General features: G+C 43.8%; 1 protein-coding gene across 1 annotated transcript in view; it reads left to right on the top strand.

Moving 5' to 3' along the window:
• Nucleotides 1-16,456, top strand: part of si:dkey-11f4.7 (piezo-type mechanosensitive ion channel component 2) — a 327,077-nt gene that overhangs the window by 211,786 nt on the left and 98,835 nt on the right. Inside the window, exons 28-30 of the mRNA XM_041205475.1 lie at nt 4,638-4,756; nt 11,498-11,563; nt 12,107-12,213. Of these exons, the coding sequence (XP_041061409.1) occupies nt 4,638-4,756; nt 11,498-11,563; nt 12,107-12,213 (292 nt within the window). The remainder of the gene's footprint in view (nt 1-4,637; nt 4,757-11,497; nt 11,564-12,106; nt 12,214-16,456) is intronic.

Below are 16,456 nucleotides of genomic sequence, written 5' to 3'. Positions count from 1 at the left end.
TGATCTGTTGATTGTGGAATCGCTTAGCTCTGTCTTTTACTTGCTGTTTATGTTGTTTGGCATGCAAGTAGCACTCTTCATTGAACCAGGGTTGATCCCCTGGTTTGGTGGTAATGGTAGAGTGGGGGGTATGCTGGGCCATGAAGTTACAGATCGTGGTTGAGTACAATTCTGCTGCTGCTGCTGACCCACTGCACCTCATGGTTGCCCAGTCTTGACTTGCTAGTTCTGTTCAAAATCTATCCCATTTGGCAGGGTGATAGTGCTGCACAACATGATGGAGGGTATCTTCAATGTGAAGACGGGACTTCGTCTCTGCAAGGACTGTGTGATGGTCATTCCTACCGATACTGCCATGAACAGATGCATCTGCGGCAGGCAGATCGGTGAGGATGAGGTCAAGTTTGTTTTCCCCTCTTGTTGGTTCTCTCATTACCTGCCACTGACCCAGTCTAGCTGCTATGTCCTTTAGGATTCAGCCAGCTCAGTCTAGGGTAGTGCTTCGGAGCAACATTTAGTAATGGACATTGAAGTCCCCCACCCAGAGTACATTCTTCATCCTTGCCGCCCTCAGTGCTTTCCCCAAGTGGTGTATAACATGGAGGAGCACTGATTCATCAGCTGAATGGTGGGGGAACGGTACGTGGTAATCAGCAGGAGGTTTCCTTGCCCATGTCTGACCTGATGCCATGAGACTTCATGGAGGCCAGTGTCGATGTTGAAGGCTCCCAGGGCGACTCCCAGGGCAACTTCCTTCCGACTGTATACCACTGTGCTGCCACCTCTGCTGATTCTGTCTTGCTGAGACATACCCTGGGTCTCTGGGTTACCAGTCCAGTGACAATACCACTATGCCACCATCTCCCCAGCAACATAAGGAGTGACCTGGGGAAAGGGACCTGGTATATATTAGACATTATTGGGTTCCTGGGAGCATGTAGTGAGTGCTGGACACCTGGGAGCATGTGCAAATATTAAATTCCTGTGAGTGTGTTAAACCAATTCCTTTCTTATAGTATCACAGTTAGGGAAGAAGACTGTTTGATACATTTTGGTATACGAACATATGAATAAGGAGCAGGAGTAGGCCATTCGGCCCCTTGAGCCTGCTCCGCCATTTAATAATGTCATGCCTGTTCTGATAGAAACCTGAAACCTGCCTACCGCTGATGACCTATCACTCCCTTAGTTACCAAGAATCTATCCACCTCTGCCTTAAAAATATTCAAAGACGCTGCTTCCACTGCCTTTTCAGGAAGAGAGTTCTAAAGGCTCATGACCTTCTGAGAGAAAAGATTTTGCCTCATCTCCGTTTTAAATGGGTGACCCCTAGTTCTAGGTTCTCCCATAAGAGAAAGCATCTTCTCCACATCCACCCTGTCAAGACTCCTCAGAATCTTATGTTTCGATCAAGCCACCTCTTACTCTTTTAAACTCCAGTGGATATAAGTCTAGCCTGTCCAACCTGTCCTCATAAGACAACCCGCCCATTCCAGGTATAAATCTAATAAACCTTCTCTGAATTGCTTTCAACGCATTTACATCCTTCGTTAAATAAGGTGACCAATACTGTACATAATACTCCCAAGTATGGTCTTACTAGTGCCCTGTACAATTGAAGCATAACCTCCCTATTTTTGTATTCAATTCCTCTTGCGATAAATGACAACATTCTATTAGCTTTCCTAAATACTTGCTGTACCTGCATACTAGCCTTTTGTGATTCATGCACTAGGAGACCCAGATCTCTCTGCATCTCAGAGCTCTGCAATCTCTCACCATTTAGATAATAAGCTTTTTTATTCTTCCTGCCAAAATGGACAATTTCACAGTTAACCTCATTACACTTAATCTGCCAGATCTTTGCCCACTCTATATCTTAACCCATCTATATCTTTTTGTAACCTCCTTATGTCCTCTTCACATCTTACTTTCCTACCTATCTTTGCGTCATCAGCAAATTTGACAATCATCTCTTCATCCAAGTCATTGATATAAATTGTAAACAGTTGAGGGTGCAGCACTGATCCCTGTGGCACACCACTCATTACATCTTGCCAACCTAAAAAAGACCCATTTGTGCCTCCTCTTCCTGCTAGCCAGCCAATCTTCTTTCCATACCAATATGTTACCCCCTATGCCATGAGCTTTTATTTTCCAAAATAACCTTTGGTGTGGCTCATCATTAAATGCCTTTTAGAAATCCAGGAACAGTATATCCACCAGCTCCCCTTTATCCACAGCACATGTTACTTCCTCAAAGAACTACAGTAAGTTGGTTAAATATGATTTTCCTTTCACAAAACCACTTGGGTTTTTGGGTTACTAGTCCAGTGACATCCCCACTGAACTACCACCTCTTCTGCTGTCATTTTGAATGCACACACTTTTGGAAAGCAACACAAGAAATAGAAGCAGGAGTAGACCACATGGCCTATCGAGCCTGCTCCGCCATTCAATACGATCATAGCTGGTCTTGGGCTTCAACTTCATGTTCCCCCCCGCTGCCCATATCCCTTAATTCCCTGAGAGACCAAAAATCTGTCTATCCCAGCCTTATATATAATCAATGATGGAGCATCCACAACCTGCTGGGGTAAAGAATTCCAAAGATTCACAACCATTTGCATGAAATAATTTCTCCTCATCTTATAAATGATCTGCCCCTTATCCTGAGACTGTGCCCCTGTGTTTTAGACCCCCTGGCCAACAGAAACAATCTCTCAGTGTTTACTCTATCAAGCCCCTTCATCATCTTGTAGATTTCAATGAAATTGTCTCTCATTTCTCTAAACTCCAGAGAATATAGACCCAATTTACTCAGCCTCTTATCATAGGATAACCCTCTCATCCCAAGGACCTTTTTAGCAAAACTTCACAGTACCACCTCCAATGCAAGTATATCCTTTCTTAAATGTGGAGAGCAAATCTGCACACAGTATACTCGATGTGGTCTCACCAAAGCCCTGTACAATTTCAGCAAGACTTCTTTGTTCTTGTACTCCAATCCACTTGTAATAAATGCCACCATACCATGTGCCTTCCTAATTATTTGCTGCACCTACCCTTGCTAACTTTCTGCATTCCATGTACAAGCACACCTAAGTTTCTTTGAACATCAACACTTACAAGTTTCTCACCTTTCAAAACATATTCTGCTTTTTTATTCTTACGACCAAAGTGGATAACTTCACATTTCCCTATAATACTCAATCTGTCATCTTATTGCCCACTCATTTAACTCATCTATATTTCTTTGCAGCCTCTCCATGTCCTCCCCACAGCTTATCCTCCCACCCAGCTTGGTATCATCACCAAACTTTAATACATTACTCTCTATCTCTTCATTAATATAGTCATTAATATAGATTGTAAATAGCTGTAGCCCCAGCACTGATCCTTGCGACACTCCAACTGTCTGCCAACTTGAAAAAGCCCTGTTTATGCCCACTCTCTGTATTCTATCTGTTAACCAATCCTCTATCCATGTTAATTTATTACCCCCAACTCCTTGCTTATTCACCTTTTGTATGGCACCTTATCGAATGCCTTTTTGAAATCCAGATATACCACATCTACGAATCCCCCTTTATTTACCCTATTAGTTACATGCTCAGAAAACCTCTAAATAATTCATCAAACAGGATTTTCCTTTAGTAAAACCATGTTGACTTGTTCTAATCATACTATGGGTGGAATTTTATGGCCCTGTTTCAGTGGGAGTGGGGCTGTAAGATGCGACAAGCCGTTCAAAAGCCCAGGGACTTCGGTGGGACTGTAAAATCCCCCCGGGGTACAATTTCGCCCCATGCTTTTCTAATTGCATTTTTAAAACTTCCTTAATAATAGATTCCAGCATTTTCCCAACAACTGATGTTGGGCCCACTGGCCTGCAGCTCACTGCTTTCTCTCTCCCTCCTTTCTTGAAAAATGATATAACATTTGCCAACTCCTAATCTTGTGGGATCAGTCCCAAATCTAAGGAATTTTGGGAAATCAAAGTCAGCACATCCACTATTTCTGCAGCTTCCTCTTTTAGAACCCTAGGATGTAGGCCATCAAGTCCTGAGGATTTGCCAGACTTCTGTCCCTGTGTTTCTCCAGTACTTTATCTTTGCTGATACTAATTTCCCTAATTTCCTCACTCTTTTTAGCCCGTTGGTTATCATTTATTTCTAGTATGGAATTTGTGCATTCTACTGAGAAGACAAAAGAATAAGCTGGGAGGTGGCCTGATCTATAAAATTATTAGTGCTTTGATAGATTAGACACTTGATGAAGAGTCTAAAGCTAGCATCCACAAAGATAGACACTACTAAATCCAAATGGAATTTCAGGATATCTTTTTTGCCCAAAGAGGGATATGAATATGGAACTCACTACAATGAGGAGTTATTGACTAGAGTATCTTGGCATTTTCAATGTTACTGCTATAACTACAATGTGTTGCCAGATTAATTTTGCCTCTAACTAGGAGATCAGGGGCTCAGATTGAAGCAGCCTGTGGTGAGGGTGAGTTAGCCTGAGGTCAGTGTACTGCATTGCACTAGAAAGGAGGGGGAATTATTTTCCCTATTTTTTTCTGAGATATCTTTCTCTTTACCTTTTTCTCTTCCTTCTTCACCTCTCAACGTTAGGATGGAAAGGATTAGGGCTAAACAGAAGTACAAACGATCGGAAACACCAATGCCAAAACCTGGTGCTCCTTCACACACAATCAATAGGTTAAAGCCGGAGAATCGGGGAGAGTGTTCAGGTATGTCTTGTTTCTTAGGAAGAGTATGTCAAGGTGAATAGCTGACTCTCTGAGTAGCCACAGATGGCACAAGCTCGTCCCATGAAATGGAAATTACTCTGGCCTGTTTGGAGGAGTAGAACTATTACTAGAGGCTGGGATTCTTCCCTCTTGGCTCCTCTTTCTGTCAATGGACTGGCTAATTCTGCTGGAGAAAGTCCAGGAAGGTCTGTTTCTGTTTCTGGTAGACTGGTTTTCACTGGTCAAAATCCTGCATAACATGGGGGTTCCCTAAGCCTTGGCCCTTATAATCCCTTCCTAAAATTCTGCCTCAGTAGAAGAAAGATAACACCTACCACAATCTCAGGGTGCCCCAAAATGCTTCACAGCCAATAAAGACCCTTTGAAATTTTGGAATATAGGAAATACAGCAGCCAATTTACACACAGCAAGACCCCACTAACAATAATGGCTTAAAGTCTTAACCAAAAGACAGCACCTCTGACTATACTGGAACATTGGTCTCAATTTTTGTGTTTGGGTTTCCAGAGTGGGACTTGAACCCACAGCCTTTTAACTCAGCGGTTTGACTGTTGCCACTGAGACATGGCTGAGATCTTAAGTGGGAGAATGCACAAATTGCGTAATTGGTAGACAGAAGCTTGACCATGTTGTGATTTATCGGTATCTCTTCCCTGCCACCTCTTAACTGTGGTGTTTCCCAAGTGTGTTGGACATCAGGCTTATTGAGAATATTCAGAAAGTGAAAGAAGAAAGCTGGTGAGGAGCTTTGACCATTAAGTCCTGAAGACTCTTTTAAGTGCTAGAAAGTGTGATTAATGGGTTGCTGGAAATTGGGCAGAACTGATTTTCCGCTAAGGTCCTCATCTGCTGAGGGAATTGCTGCAATCTCGTTTCCTGGCCTAGGTCATTATCACAGCCAAGGCAACCTTGATTCCTGACGTGGACCTGTCCCCTCGCTGGGCATTGTGCCAGGGTGACAGGGGAACTGAGTGCATTCTGCTTAGGGATTAGGGCATTCCAGAAAGCCCAAAGGCTTGAAGGCAACTCTTCATAAACTATTTTCGAACATGACCCCATTTCAATACTTGAAAATTAACTTGACCCCAGATGCCAACAAAAACAAAACAGTAATAAAGGAGCAACGTAACATCCTCCCTCCTTCCCTTTCCCTCCTTCCTTCTATACCCATCCTTCGTTCCTGCTGGGCATTTTATCAATTTATATTAGGGTGTGTGCCATTTGCTTCTTGGTTGATTCCTTTGAAGAGAAACATGGGGACCCTGAATTTCCTCTGTTCCTCACCCACTACATTAAGGACTTGTGCCCCACTTGAATTTGTGTGTCCTGAACCTGGCTGTTTCACAGGGTTAGAGCCACTTAAGTATTTTTGGGATGGGAGCTTGTGCAATTTTTGGAGCTAATGGTGTGCCTGGTTCAATTTGAGGAGCAAGGGATTCACTGCGAGAACCTACCATAATGCAGAACACGCCCAGTGATGCCAACACAGCAAAAACAAAACAATTTAAATTCCCTCCAAGGTTCCAGGTCAGGAAACATAACTTTTAATTTAAATTTAAAACCCTTCCCTGCCCTTTCCGCTTCCCCACTGACACTTAGCAACACGGAGTACCTGAGACTAACAGACCTTTACTAATGTCTCTGGAAGGTGAAGGCCAGGAATCCAGGTAGAATCAGTTTCCTAGTTTCAATCCCCACCGCTCAGGGAGTGTTTTTCTTCAGTACCACTCCTAGACAACCCAGCTAAGTCTGAGAGCTCACAGTAATGTGAAGAGATTTGATTCCCTCAGATCTGCCTGTAGAACCTAAGACTAAGTGTATATTTTAAAGGGCCTAGTTGAGAGAGAGAGAGGGAGAGATCTGCAGCTATGTTGCAAATGGTATTCTGGGGAAACCAAAAATTTGATTGAGCTATCTTCTACCCACCAGGTTTCTTTGCCTATAAACAATTTGCTCCTTCTCATTTCTACATTACAACAGTCTGTATCTAGTGATTATCTCTCAAGACCCCATTCGCTGTTTCTGCGAAGCCAATTGGGATAGCAGCCCACAGTTTGCTTTAAGACCATCCTGATGAAGAAAGAGGAGGGCCCACCTTCTTTGAGACTCATTCTTCACGAGAGTTCCTGGAATCCACTCCTCCATCAGCTTATTGGGACTCCTGCTTTGTGGGCACTTTGATGAATAGACAGAGAGGAAATTAAAGGCTGGTGGGTTGGGAGTGGTCTATATTTAAATTTTGATACTGGACCTGTTCCTGCTGTAAAGTGGATCCATTGAGGCCCACTGAGAAATTGGTTGGAATTCATGAGGTGGTGTGATGTTAGGATACATTGTAGTGTGAGGTTAGGCTGCATTGTGGTGTGATGTTAGGATACATTCTAGTGTGAGGTTAGGCTGCATTGTGGTGTGATGTTGGGGTACATTGTGGTGTGACGTTAGGCTGCATTGTGGTGTGACGTTAGGCTGCATTGTGGTGTGACGTTAGGCTGCATTGTGGTGTGACGTTAGGCTGCATTGTGGTGTGACGTTAGACTGCATTGTGGTGTGACATTAGGCTGCATTGTGGTGTGACGTTAGGCTGCATTGTGGTGTGACGTTAGGTTGCATTGTGGTGTGATGTTAGGATACATTCTAGTGTGAGGTTAGGCTGCATTGTGGTGTGATGTTGGGGTACATTGTGGTGTGATGTTGGGGTACATTGTGGTGTGATGTTGGGGTACATTTTGGTGTGATGTTGGGGTACATTGTGGTGCGATGTAAGGGTACATTGTGGTGTGATGTTAGGATACATTCTAGTGTGAGGTTAGGCTGCATTGTGGTGTGATGTTAGGGTACATTGTGGTGTGATGTTGGGGTACATTGTGGTGTGATGTTGAGGTACATTGTGGTGTGATGTTGGGGTACATTGTGGTGTGATGTTAGGGTGCATTGTGGTGTGATGTTAGGGTGCATTGTGGTGTGATGTTAGGGTGCATTGTGGTGTGAGGTTAGGCTGCATTGTGGTGTGATGTTGGGTTACATTGTGGTGTGATGTTGGGGTACATTGTGGTGTGATGTTGGGGTACATTGTGGTGCGATGTAAGGGTACATTGTGGTGTGATGTTAGGTTTTTTTTCTTTATTCATGGGGTGTGTGCTTTGCTGGGCTGGGCCAGCATTTTATTCCCCATCCCTAGTTGCCCTTGAGAAGGTGGTGGTGAGCTGCCTTCTTGAACTGCTGCAGTCCCTGTGGTGTAGCTACACCCACAGTGCTGATAGGAAGGGAGTTCCAGGATTTTGACCCAGCAACAGTGAAGGAAGGGCTATATATTTCCAAGTCAAGATGGTGAATGACTTGGAGGGAAATCTCCAGGCGGTGGTGTTCCCATCTTTCTGCTGCTCTTATCATTCTAAATGGTAGCGGTCGGGGGTTTGGGAGGTGCTGTCTTAGGAACCTTGGTGAATTCCTGCAGTGCATCTTGTAGATGGTACACACTGCTTCTACTGTGCGTCGGTGGTAGAGGGAGTGAATATTTTTGGTGTGGTGTCAATCAAGTAGGCTGCTTTGTCCTGGATGGTGTCAAGCTTCTTGAGTTTGTGGAAGCTGTACTCATCCAGCCAAGCGGGGAGTATTCCATTACACTCCTGACTTGTGTCTTGTAGATGGTGGACAGGCTTTGGGGAGACAGGAGGTGGGTTAGTCGTTGCATGGTTCCAAGCCTCTGACCTGCTCTTGTAGCCACAGTATTTAAATGGCTAGTCCAGTTCAGTTTTTGGTCAATGGTAACCCCCAGGATGTTGATAGTGGGGGATTCAGTGATGGTAATGCCATTGAACATCAAGAGGCCAAGGTTAATTCTCTCTTGTTGGAGATGATCATGGCCTGACACTTGTGTGGCACAAATGGGTACTTTGTGGTGTGATGTAAGGGTACATTGTGGTGTGATGTAAGGGTACATTGTGGTGTGATGTTAGGGTACATTGTGGTGTGATGTTAGGGTACATTGTGGTGTGATGTTAGGGTACATTTTGGTGTGATGTTAGGGCTTTTTTTTTATTCATGGGATGCGGGTTTTGCTGGGCTGGCCAGCATTGTATTCCCCATCCCTTGTTGCCCTTGAGAAAGTGGTGCTGAGCTGCCTTCTTAAACTGCTGCAGTCCCACAGTGCTATTAAGAAGGGAGTTCCAGGATTTTGACCCAGCAACAGTGAAGGAAGGGCTATATATTTCCAAGTCAGGATGACGAATGACTTGGAGGGAAATCTCCAGGTGGTGGTGGTTCCCATCTGTCTGCTGCCCTTGCCTTTCTAGATGGTAGTGGTCATGGGTTTGGAAGGTGCTGTCTTAGGATCCTTGGTGAATTCCTGCAGTGCATCTTGTAGATGGTACACACTGCTGCTATTGTGCGTCGGTGATGGAGGGAGTGAATTTTTGTGGATGTGGTGCCAATCAAGCAGGCTGCTTTGTCCTGGATGGTGTCAAGCTTCTTGAGTTTGTGGGACCTGCAATCATGCAGGCAAGTGGAGAGTATTCCATCACACTCCTGACTTGTAGATGGTGCACTGGCTTTGGGGAGTCAGGAGGCGGGTTAGTCATTGCATGTTTACTCACCTCTGACCTGCTGTTGTAGCCACAGTATTTATATGGCTAGTCAAGTTCAGTTTCTGGTCATGGAAACTCCAGGATGTTGATAGTGGGGGACTCAGTGATGGTAATGCCATTGAACATCAAGAGGCTAAGGTTGATTCTCTCTTGTTGGAGATGATCATGACCTGACATTTGTGTGGCGCGAATGGTTACTTTGTGGTATGATGTTAGGGTACATTGTGGTGTGATGTTAGGGTACATTGTGGTGTGATGTAAGGGTACATTGTGGTGCTTATGGAATGAAGGAGGAAGTTGTTACAGCCTAATTTGTGAGTTTATTTTTTGAGTGATTTAATCTAAACCTTTAAAAAGTTTGTAATCTATATTTGTAACGGAATGGAGGTAGAACCAATAAGGACAGATGAAAGGAATTTGGAAAATTAATACAATTTCAGTTTGATTGGTTGTGTTTTTTTTGAATGGGGATATTTGGAGTAATAGTCATACAACTGATTCTGTTTTTGTTGCAATGAGATTTGAATGAAGCAGTACTCTTCAGCATCTTCCAAAATGTTGACCAGGTTCAAAAAAAGGACAGATTTATATGTGAGGAAATCGACTAAAGAAAGCTATTACATTAAAAACCCCTCAGCTGAGTTTTTGTTGATCATTTGGTGAGCAGTTCAAGCACATTTCATCTATATAATTGGAAATCTTGTCTGTAGCGCACTTATATTACACTTCAAAGTCTGAAAAGCTTTGGGAAGAAAGGATGGGGCTGGGGAAGAACCTGTCATTTCCTTCTTCATTGCTGACCTTTATGGCCTGCTCTTTTTGCAAGTGCTAGACCACAACATAGAAACCTAGGTGCAGGAGGAGGCCATTCAGTCCATCGAGCCCGCTCAGCCACTCAATACAATCATGGCGGATCATCCACTTCAATGCCTTTTTCCCCACTCTATCTCCATATCCCTTAATGTCATTGGTATTTAGAAATCTGTCAATCTCTGCTTTAAACATTCTCAATGACTGAGCTTCCACAGCCCTCTGGGGTAAACAATTCCAAAGATCCATGACCCTCTGAGTAAAAAAAAAATTCCTCTTCTTGGTCCTAAGTGGCTTCCCCCTTATTTTGAAATTGTGTGCAGTGACTCTAGACTCCCCAGCCAGGGGAAACATTTTATCTTCATCCAGCCTGTCTATTCCTTTAAGTATTTGTAGGTTTCAATGAGATCCCCTCTCATTCTTCGAAACTCTAGAGAATACAGGCCTATTTTCCCCAATCTCTCTTCAAAGGACAGCCCTTCCTCCTGGGAGCAAGGCTGGTGCACCTTTGCTGCACTCCCTGTATGGCAATAATATCTTTCCTAAGGTAAGGGGACCAAAACTGCACACAGTACACAAGGTGCAGTCTAAACAAGGTCCTTTACAATTGAAGCAAGACTTCGCTACTCCTGTAGCAAAAATGGCTTCTGACCTCAGGATGTGCCCTATTTTCATCACTTTTACATAGAGGAGTCCCCTTTAGCAGCCAGCCTGGGTTTTATTTATAAGTTTTTAATTCACTCGTGGAGAATGGGTGTTGTTGGCAGGGCCAGTATTTATAACACATGACCCAGTGACAGTGAAGGAACAGCAATATAGTTCCAGTCAGGATGATATGTATGTGTTGGAGGGGCACTTGCAGGTGAGAGTGTTCCCATGTGTCTACTGCCGTTGTCCTACTGGATGGTAGAGGTCGCGGATTTGGAAAGTTAACCATCACAAGCAAACCTCAAGCGCCAGACTAATGCTATATAATTCATAGGTAGATGATCACAACATTAGTCTTCTACAGATGTATTAAACTACACTGCCCCATTCATAGGTGAAGATCTATTACACTACACTGACCCACTAACATAAAGAACCATTACACTACACTGAAACACTCATCTACAGATCCATCATACAACACTGACCCACTCATCTTACATCTATTACACTGCACTGACCCACTCGTCTACACACCCATTACACCACACAGATCCAATTATCTGCCTATCCATTTCATTGATAGTGTAACTTGTAAAATTGTTGTAGGGACTCTAACCACAATACAGACTGTATTAACTTGTTGATCCATGTGTTTCTGAAATTTAATCCTCCACAGATGTTGATCAAGACAAAGCAGGTGACAAGAAGAAATGGTGGCAGCCCTGGGTAACTCATTGCACAAGTAGGTTCTGTTGGTACTAAGGAGAAAAAGCCCATCCTCTAATCCCATCAACTGGATGCTAACCTTTAATTTTACAAATATATCTCCAGCAACCTATTGTATGTACAAGGCTGTCACAATTTATAACCCCCGTAGGCATGGCAATAGATGGTGCCTGCTTTTTGTATGAGCCCGGTCCTTGATCCAGAAACAGTGAAGAACCTGGAAGCCCTTGTTATTGAACAGTGCAAGAGGCTGTAACTAATAATAAACCCTGCTATTGAACTTGAGGAATTAATAGATGACTGTCTGGATGAACACTCAGCCTGTTCCGATGGAGGACTCCAGTGTGCACCCAGAATCAACACAGATGTTGTGGGCTAAATGGCCTCTTCACATGCTAATTTTTAAACCATTTACAAACCATATGAGACTGTATTATCTGCGAGAGGCAGATAATATTCATTATTATTCTCAGTGATATGCACTTGTGTAACAGTCCCTTCCAGGACACACTGTGCACTGTACAAACCACTCACACCCTGTGTTTCCTTTGCTGTACAGTGATTCGCAGCGGGGATTACTATCTATTCGACACTGACAATGAGGATGAAGCTAAAGAGGAATCTGAAATAGTTAAAGATGAAACAATAAAAACCTCAGCATTCCAGGTTTGTAAGTAATGAAGGGCCACAAACAATTTCCTGATGCTGCTCTGTATTGCGGGTGGCTAGAGATCCATTACACTACACTGACCCACTCATCAACACATCAATTACACTACAGTGACCCACTCATCAACACATCAATTACACTACACTGACCCATTCATCAACACATCAATTACACTACATTAGTCTTCTACAGATGTATTAAACCACACTGCCCCACTCATAGGTGAAGATCTATTACACTACGCTGATCCACATATATAGATCCATCATTTTCACGTGGTCCATCTCTGACACTTCCCTTCCCTTCCTTGACCTCTCTGTCTCAATCTCTGGTGATAGACTGTCCACCAATATCCATTACAAACCCACCGACTCCCACAGCTATCTCGACTACAGCTCCTCACACCCCGCTTCCTGTAAGGACTCCATCCCATTCTCTCAGTTCCTTCGCCTCCGTCGCATCTGTTCCGATGATGCTACCTTCAAAAACAGTTCCTCTGACATGTCCTCCTTCTTCCTTAACCAAGGTTTTCCACCCACGGTCGTTGACAGGGCCCTCAACCGTATCCGGCCCATCTCCCACGCATCCGCCCTCACGCCTTCTCCTCCCTCCCAGAACCATGATAGGGTCCCCCTTGTCCTCACTTATCACCCCACCAGCCTCCGCATTCAAAGGATCATCCTCCGCCATTTCCGCCAACTCCAGCATGATGCCACCACCAAACACATCTTCCCTTCACCCCCCCTATCGGCATTCCGTAGGGATCGCTCCCTCCGGGACACCCTGGTCCACTCCTCCATCACCCCCTACTCCTCAACCCCCTCCGATGGCACCACCCCATGCCCACACAAAAGATGCAACACCTGCCCCTTCACTTCCTCTCTCCTCACCGTCCAAGGACCCAAACACTCCTTTCAAGTGAAGCAGCATTTCACTTGCATTTCCCCCAACTTAGTCTACTGCATTCATTGCTCCCAATGTGGTCTCCTCTACATTGGAGAGACCAAACGTAAGCTGGGTGACCGCTTTGCAGAACACCTGCGGTCTGTCCGCAAGAATGACCCAAACCTCCCTGTCGCTTGCCATTTTAACACTCCACCCTGCTCTCTTGCCCACATGTCTGTCCTTGGCTTGCTGCATTGTTCCAGTGAAGCCCAGCGCAAACTGGAGGAACAGCACCTCATCTTCCGACTAGGGACTTTACAGCCTTCTGGACTGAATATTGAATTCAACAACTTTAGGTCGTGAGCTCCCTCCCCCATCCCCATACCCTTTCTGTTTCCCCCTTCCTTTTTTTTCCAATAAATTATAAAGATTTTCCTTTTCCCACCTATTTCCATTATTTTTAAAATAAAAAATTTTTTAATTTTTTATGCTCTCCCCACCCCCACTAGAGCTATACCTTGAGTGCCCTACCATCCATTCTTAATTAGCACATTCGTTTAGATAATATCACCAACTTTAACTTTAACACCTATGCGTTCTTTTGTACTATTGTTGTTGACATCTTTTGATGATCTGCTTCTATCACTGCTTGTTTGTCCCTACAACCACACCCCCACTCCACTTCTCTCTCTCTCTCTCTCCGCCCCCCACACACACTCCTTGAACCAGCTTATATTTCAACTCTTTCTTGGACTCGAACTCAAGTTCTTTCGAAGGGTCATGAGGACTCGAAACGTCAACTCTTTTCTTCTCCACCGATGCTGCCAGACCTGCTGAGTTTTTCCAGGTAACTCTGTTTTTGTTTTTGTGTTGTATATAGATCCATTACCCTACACTGAAACACTCACCTACATATCCATTACACTACACTGACCCGCTCATCTACACATCCATAACACTACACTGACCCACTCATCTACACATCCGTTACACTAGACTTACCCACTCATCTACACAACCGTTACACTATACTGACCGACTCATCTACACACCTATTACACTAAATGGGCCCAATCATCTACCTATCCATTACACTACACTAATCCACTCATCTACAGATCCATTACACTACACTGACTCATTCATCTACAGATGCATCAGACTATTGATCCACTCATCTACCGATCCATTACACTACGTTGATCCACTCATCTACAGATTCATTACACACACTGAAACACTCATCTACACATCCATGACACTACATTGACCCACTCATCTACAGACCCATTACACTACACTGACCACTCTGATTAGACTATTGGCCCACTCACCTACAGATCCATTACATTAGTGACCCACGCATCTACAGATCCATCACACTAGACTGACCCACTCATCTACCTATCCATTACACGCACTGAAACACTCATCTACACATTCGTTACACTACACTGCCCCACTCATCTACAGATCCATCAGACCACTGACCCTTTCAACTACAGATGCATTAGATTATTGACCCACTCACCTACAGATCTATTACATTAGTGACCCACTCATCTACAGATCCATTACACTACTCTGACGCACTCACCTACAGATCTATTACACTACACTGATCCACTCATCTACAGATCCATTACACTACACTGCCCCACTCATCTAAAGATCCATCACACCACTGACCCACTCATCTACAGATGTATTAGACTATTGACCCACTCATCTACAGATCTATTACACTACTCTGATGCACTCACCTACAGATCTATTACACCACACTGGTCTACTCATCTACAGATCCATTACACTACACTGACCAAGCATCTACAGACTCATTACACTACACTGACCCACTCATCTACAGCTCCATTACACTACACTGATTCATCCATTTACAGATCCATTACACTACACTGACTTACTCACCTATAGATCCATTACACTATTGACTCACTCATCTACAGATCCATTACTCTATTTATCTATTCATCCACCGATCCATTATACTACACTGACACACTCATCTACAGTTCCAGTACACACTACTGATCCACCCATTTACAAATCCATTACACTATACTGATCCACTCATCTACAGATCCATTAGGCTACACTGATCTACTCATCTACAGATCCATTGCACTACACTGACCCACTTATCCACAGATCCATTACACTACGCTGACTCACTCATCTACAGGTGCATTACACTACTGACTACCCCATCTACTGATCCATTACACTACACTGATCCACCCATTTATGGATCCATTTCACTACTGACCTACTCATCTACAGATCCATCACATTACTGACCCATTCACCTACAGATCCACTACGTGACTGACCCATTCATCTGCAGATCCATTACACGACAGCACTCATATACAACTCCATTACACTACACTGACCAACTCATCTACACATCCATTACACTATGCTGACCCACTCATCTACACATCCATTACACTGCACTGACTCACTCATCTACACATCCATTACACTGCACTGACCCACTCACCTACAGATCCATTATACCACTGACCCACTCATCTACAGATCTAATACAGTTCATTGACCCACTCATCTATGGATCCATGACAACAATGACCTACTTATCTACAGGTCCATTATAGTATACTGATCCACTCATCTACAGCTCCATTACACGAGACTGATCCACTCATCTCCTGCTCCATTACACTACATTGACCCACTCATCTATAGATCCATTACCCTACAATGACCAACTTATCTAAAGATCCATTACACTACACTGAATTACTCACCTACAGATCCATTACACTACTGACCTGTTCATCTATAGATCCATTACATTACCAACACACTCATTTACAGATCCATTACACTACTGATCTACTCACCTAAAGATCCATTACGCTACACTGGTCCACTCATCCATAGGCACATCATACAACAAAATTGTATGCAGGTCTATTAAACTACACTGCCCCATTCATAGGTAAAGATCTATTACACTGCAGTGACCCACTCGTCCATAGATCCATTACACTATACTGACCCATTCATCTACACATCCATTACACTACACTGATTCACTCACCTACAGATCCATTATGCTACACTGATTCGCTCATCTATAGATCCATTATGCTACACTGACCACTCACCCACGGTTCCATTAGACTACTGACCCACTCATCTACAGTCTAATACAGTTCATTGACCCACTTGTCTATAGATCCATTACACTACAATGACACACCTACCTTCAGATCCATTATAGTACACTGACACACTCATCTACAGATTCATTACACTACACTGATCCACTCATCTACAGATAATTACACTGCACTGACTGAC

The sequence above is a fragment of the Carcharodon carcharias genome, chromosome 14 (assembly GCF_017639515.1).
Source record: "Carcharodon carcharias isolate sCarCar2 chromosome 14, sCarCar2.pri, whole genome shotgun sequence".
In the NCBI taxonomy this organism is placed as follows: Eukaryota; Metazoa; Chordata; class Chondrichthyes; order Lamniformes; family Lamnidae; genus Carcharodon; species Carcharodon carcharias.
Note: the sequence above shows the minus strand (reverse complement) of the source record. Positions and strands in the feature narration are given on the sequence as shown.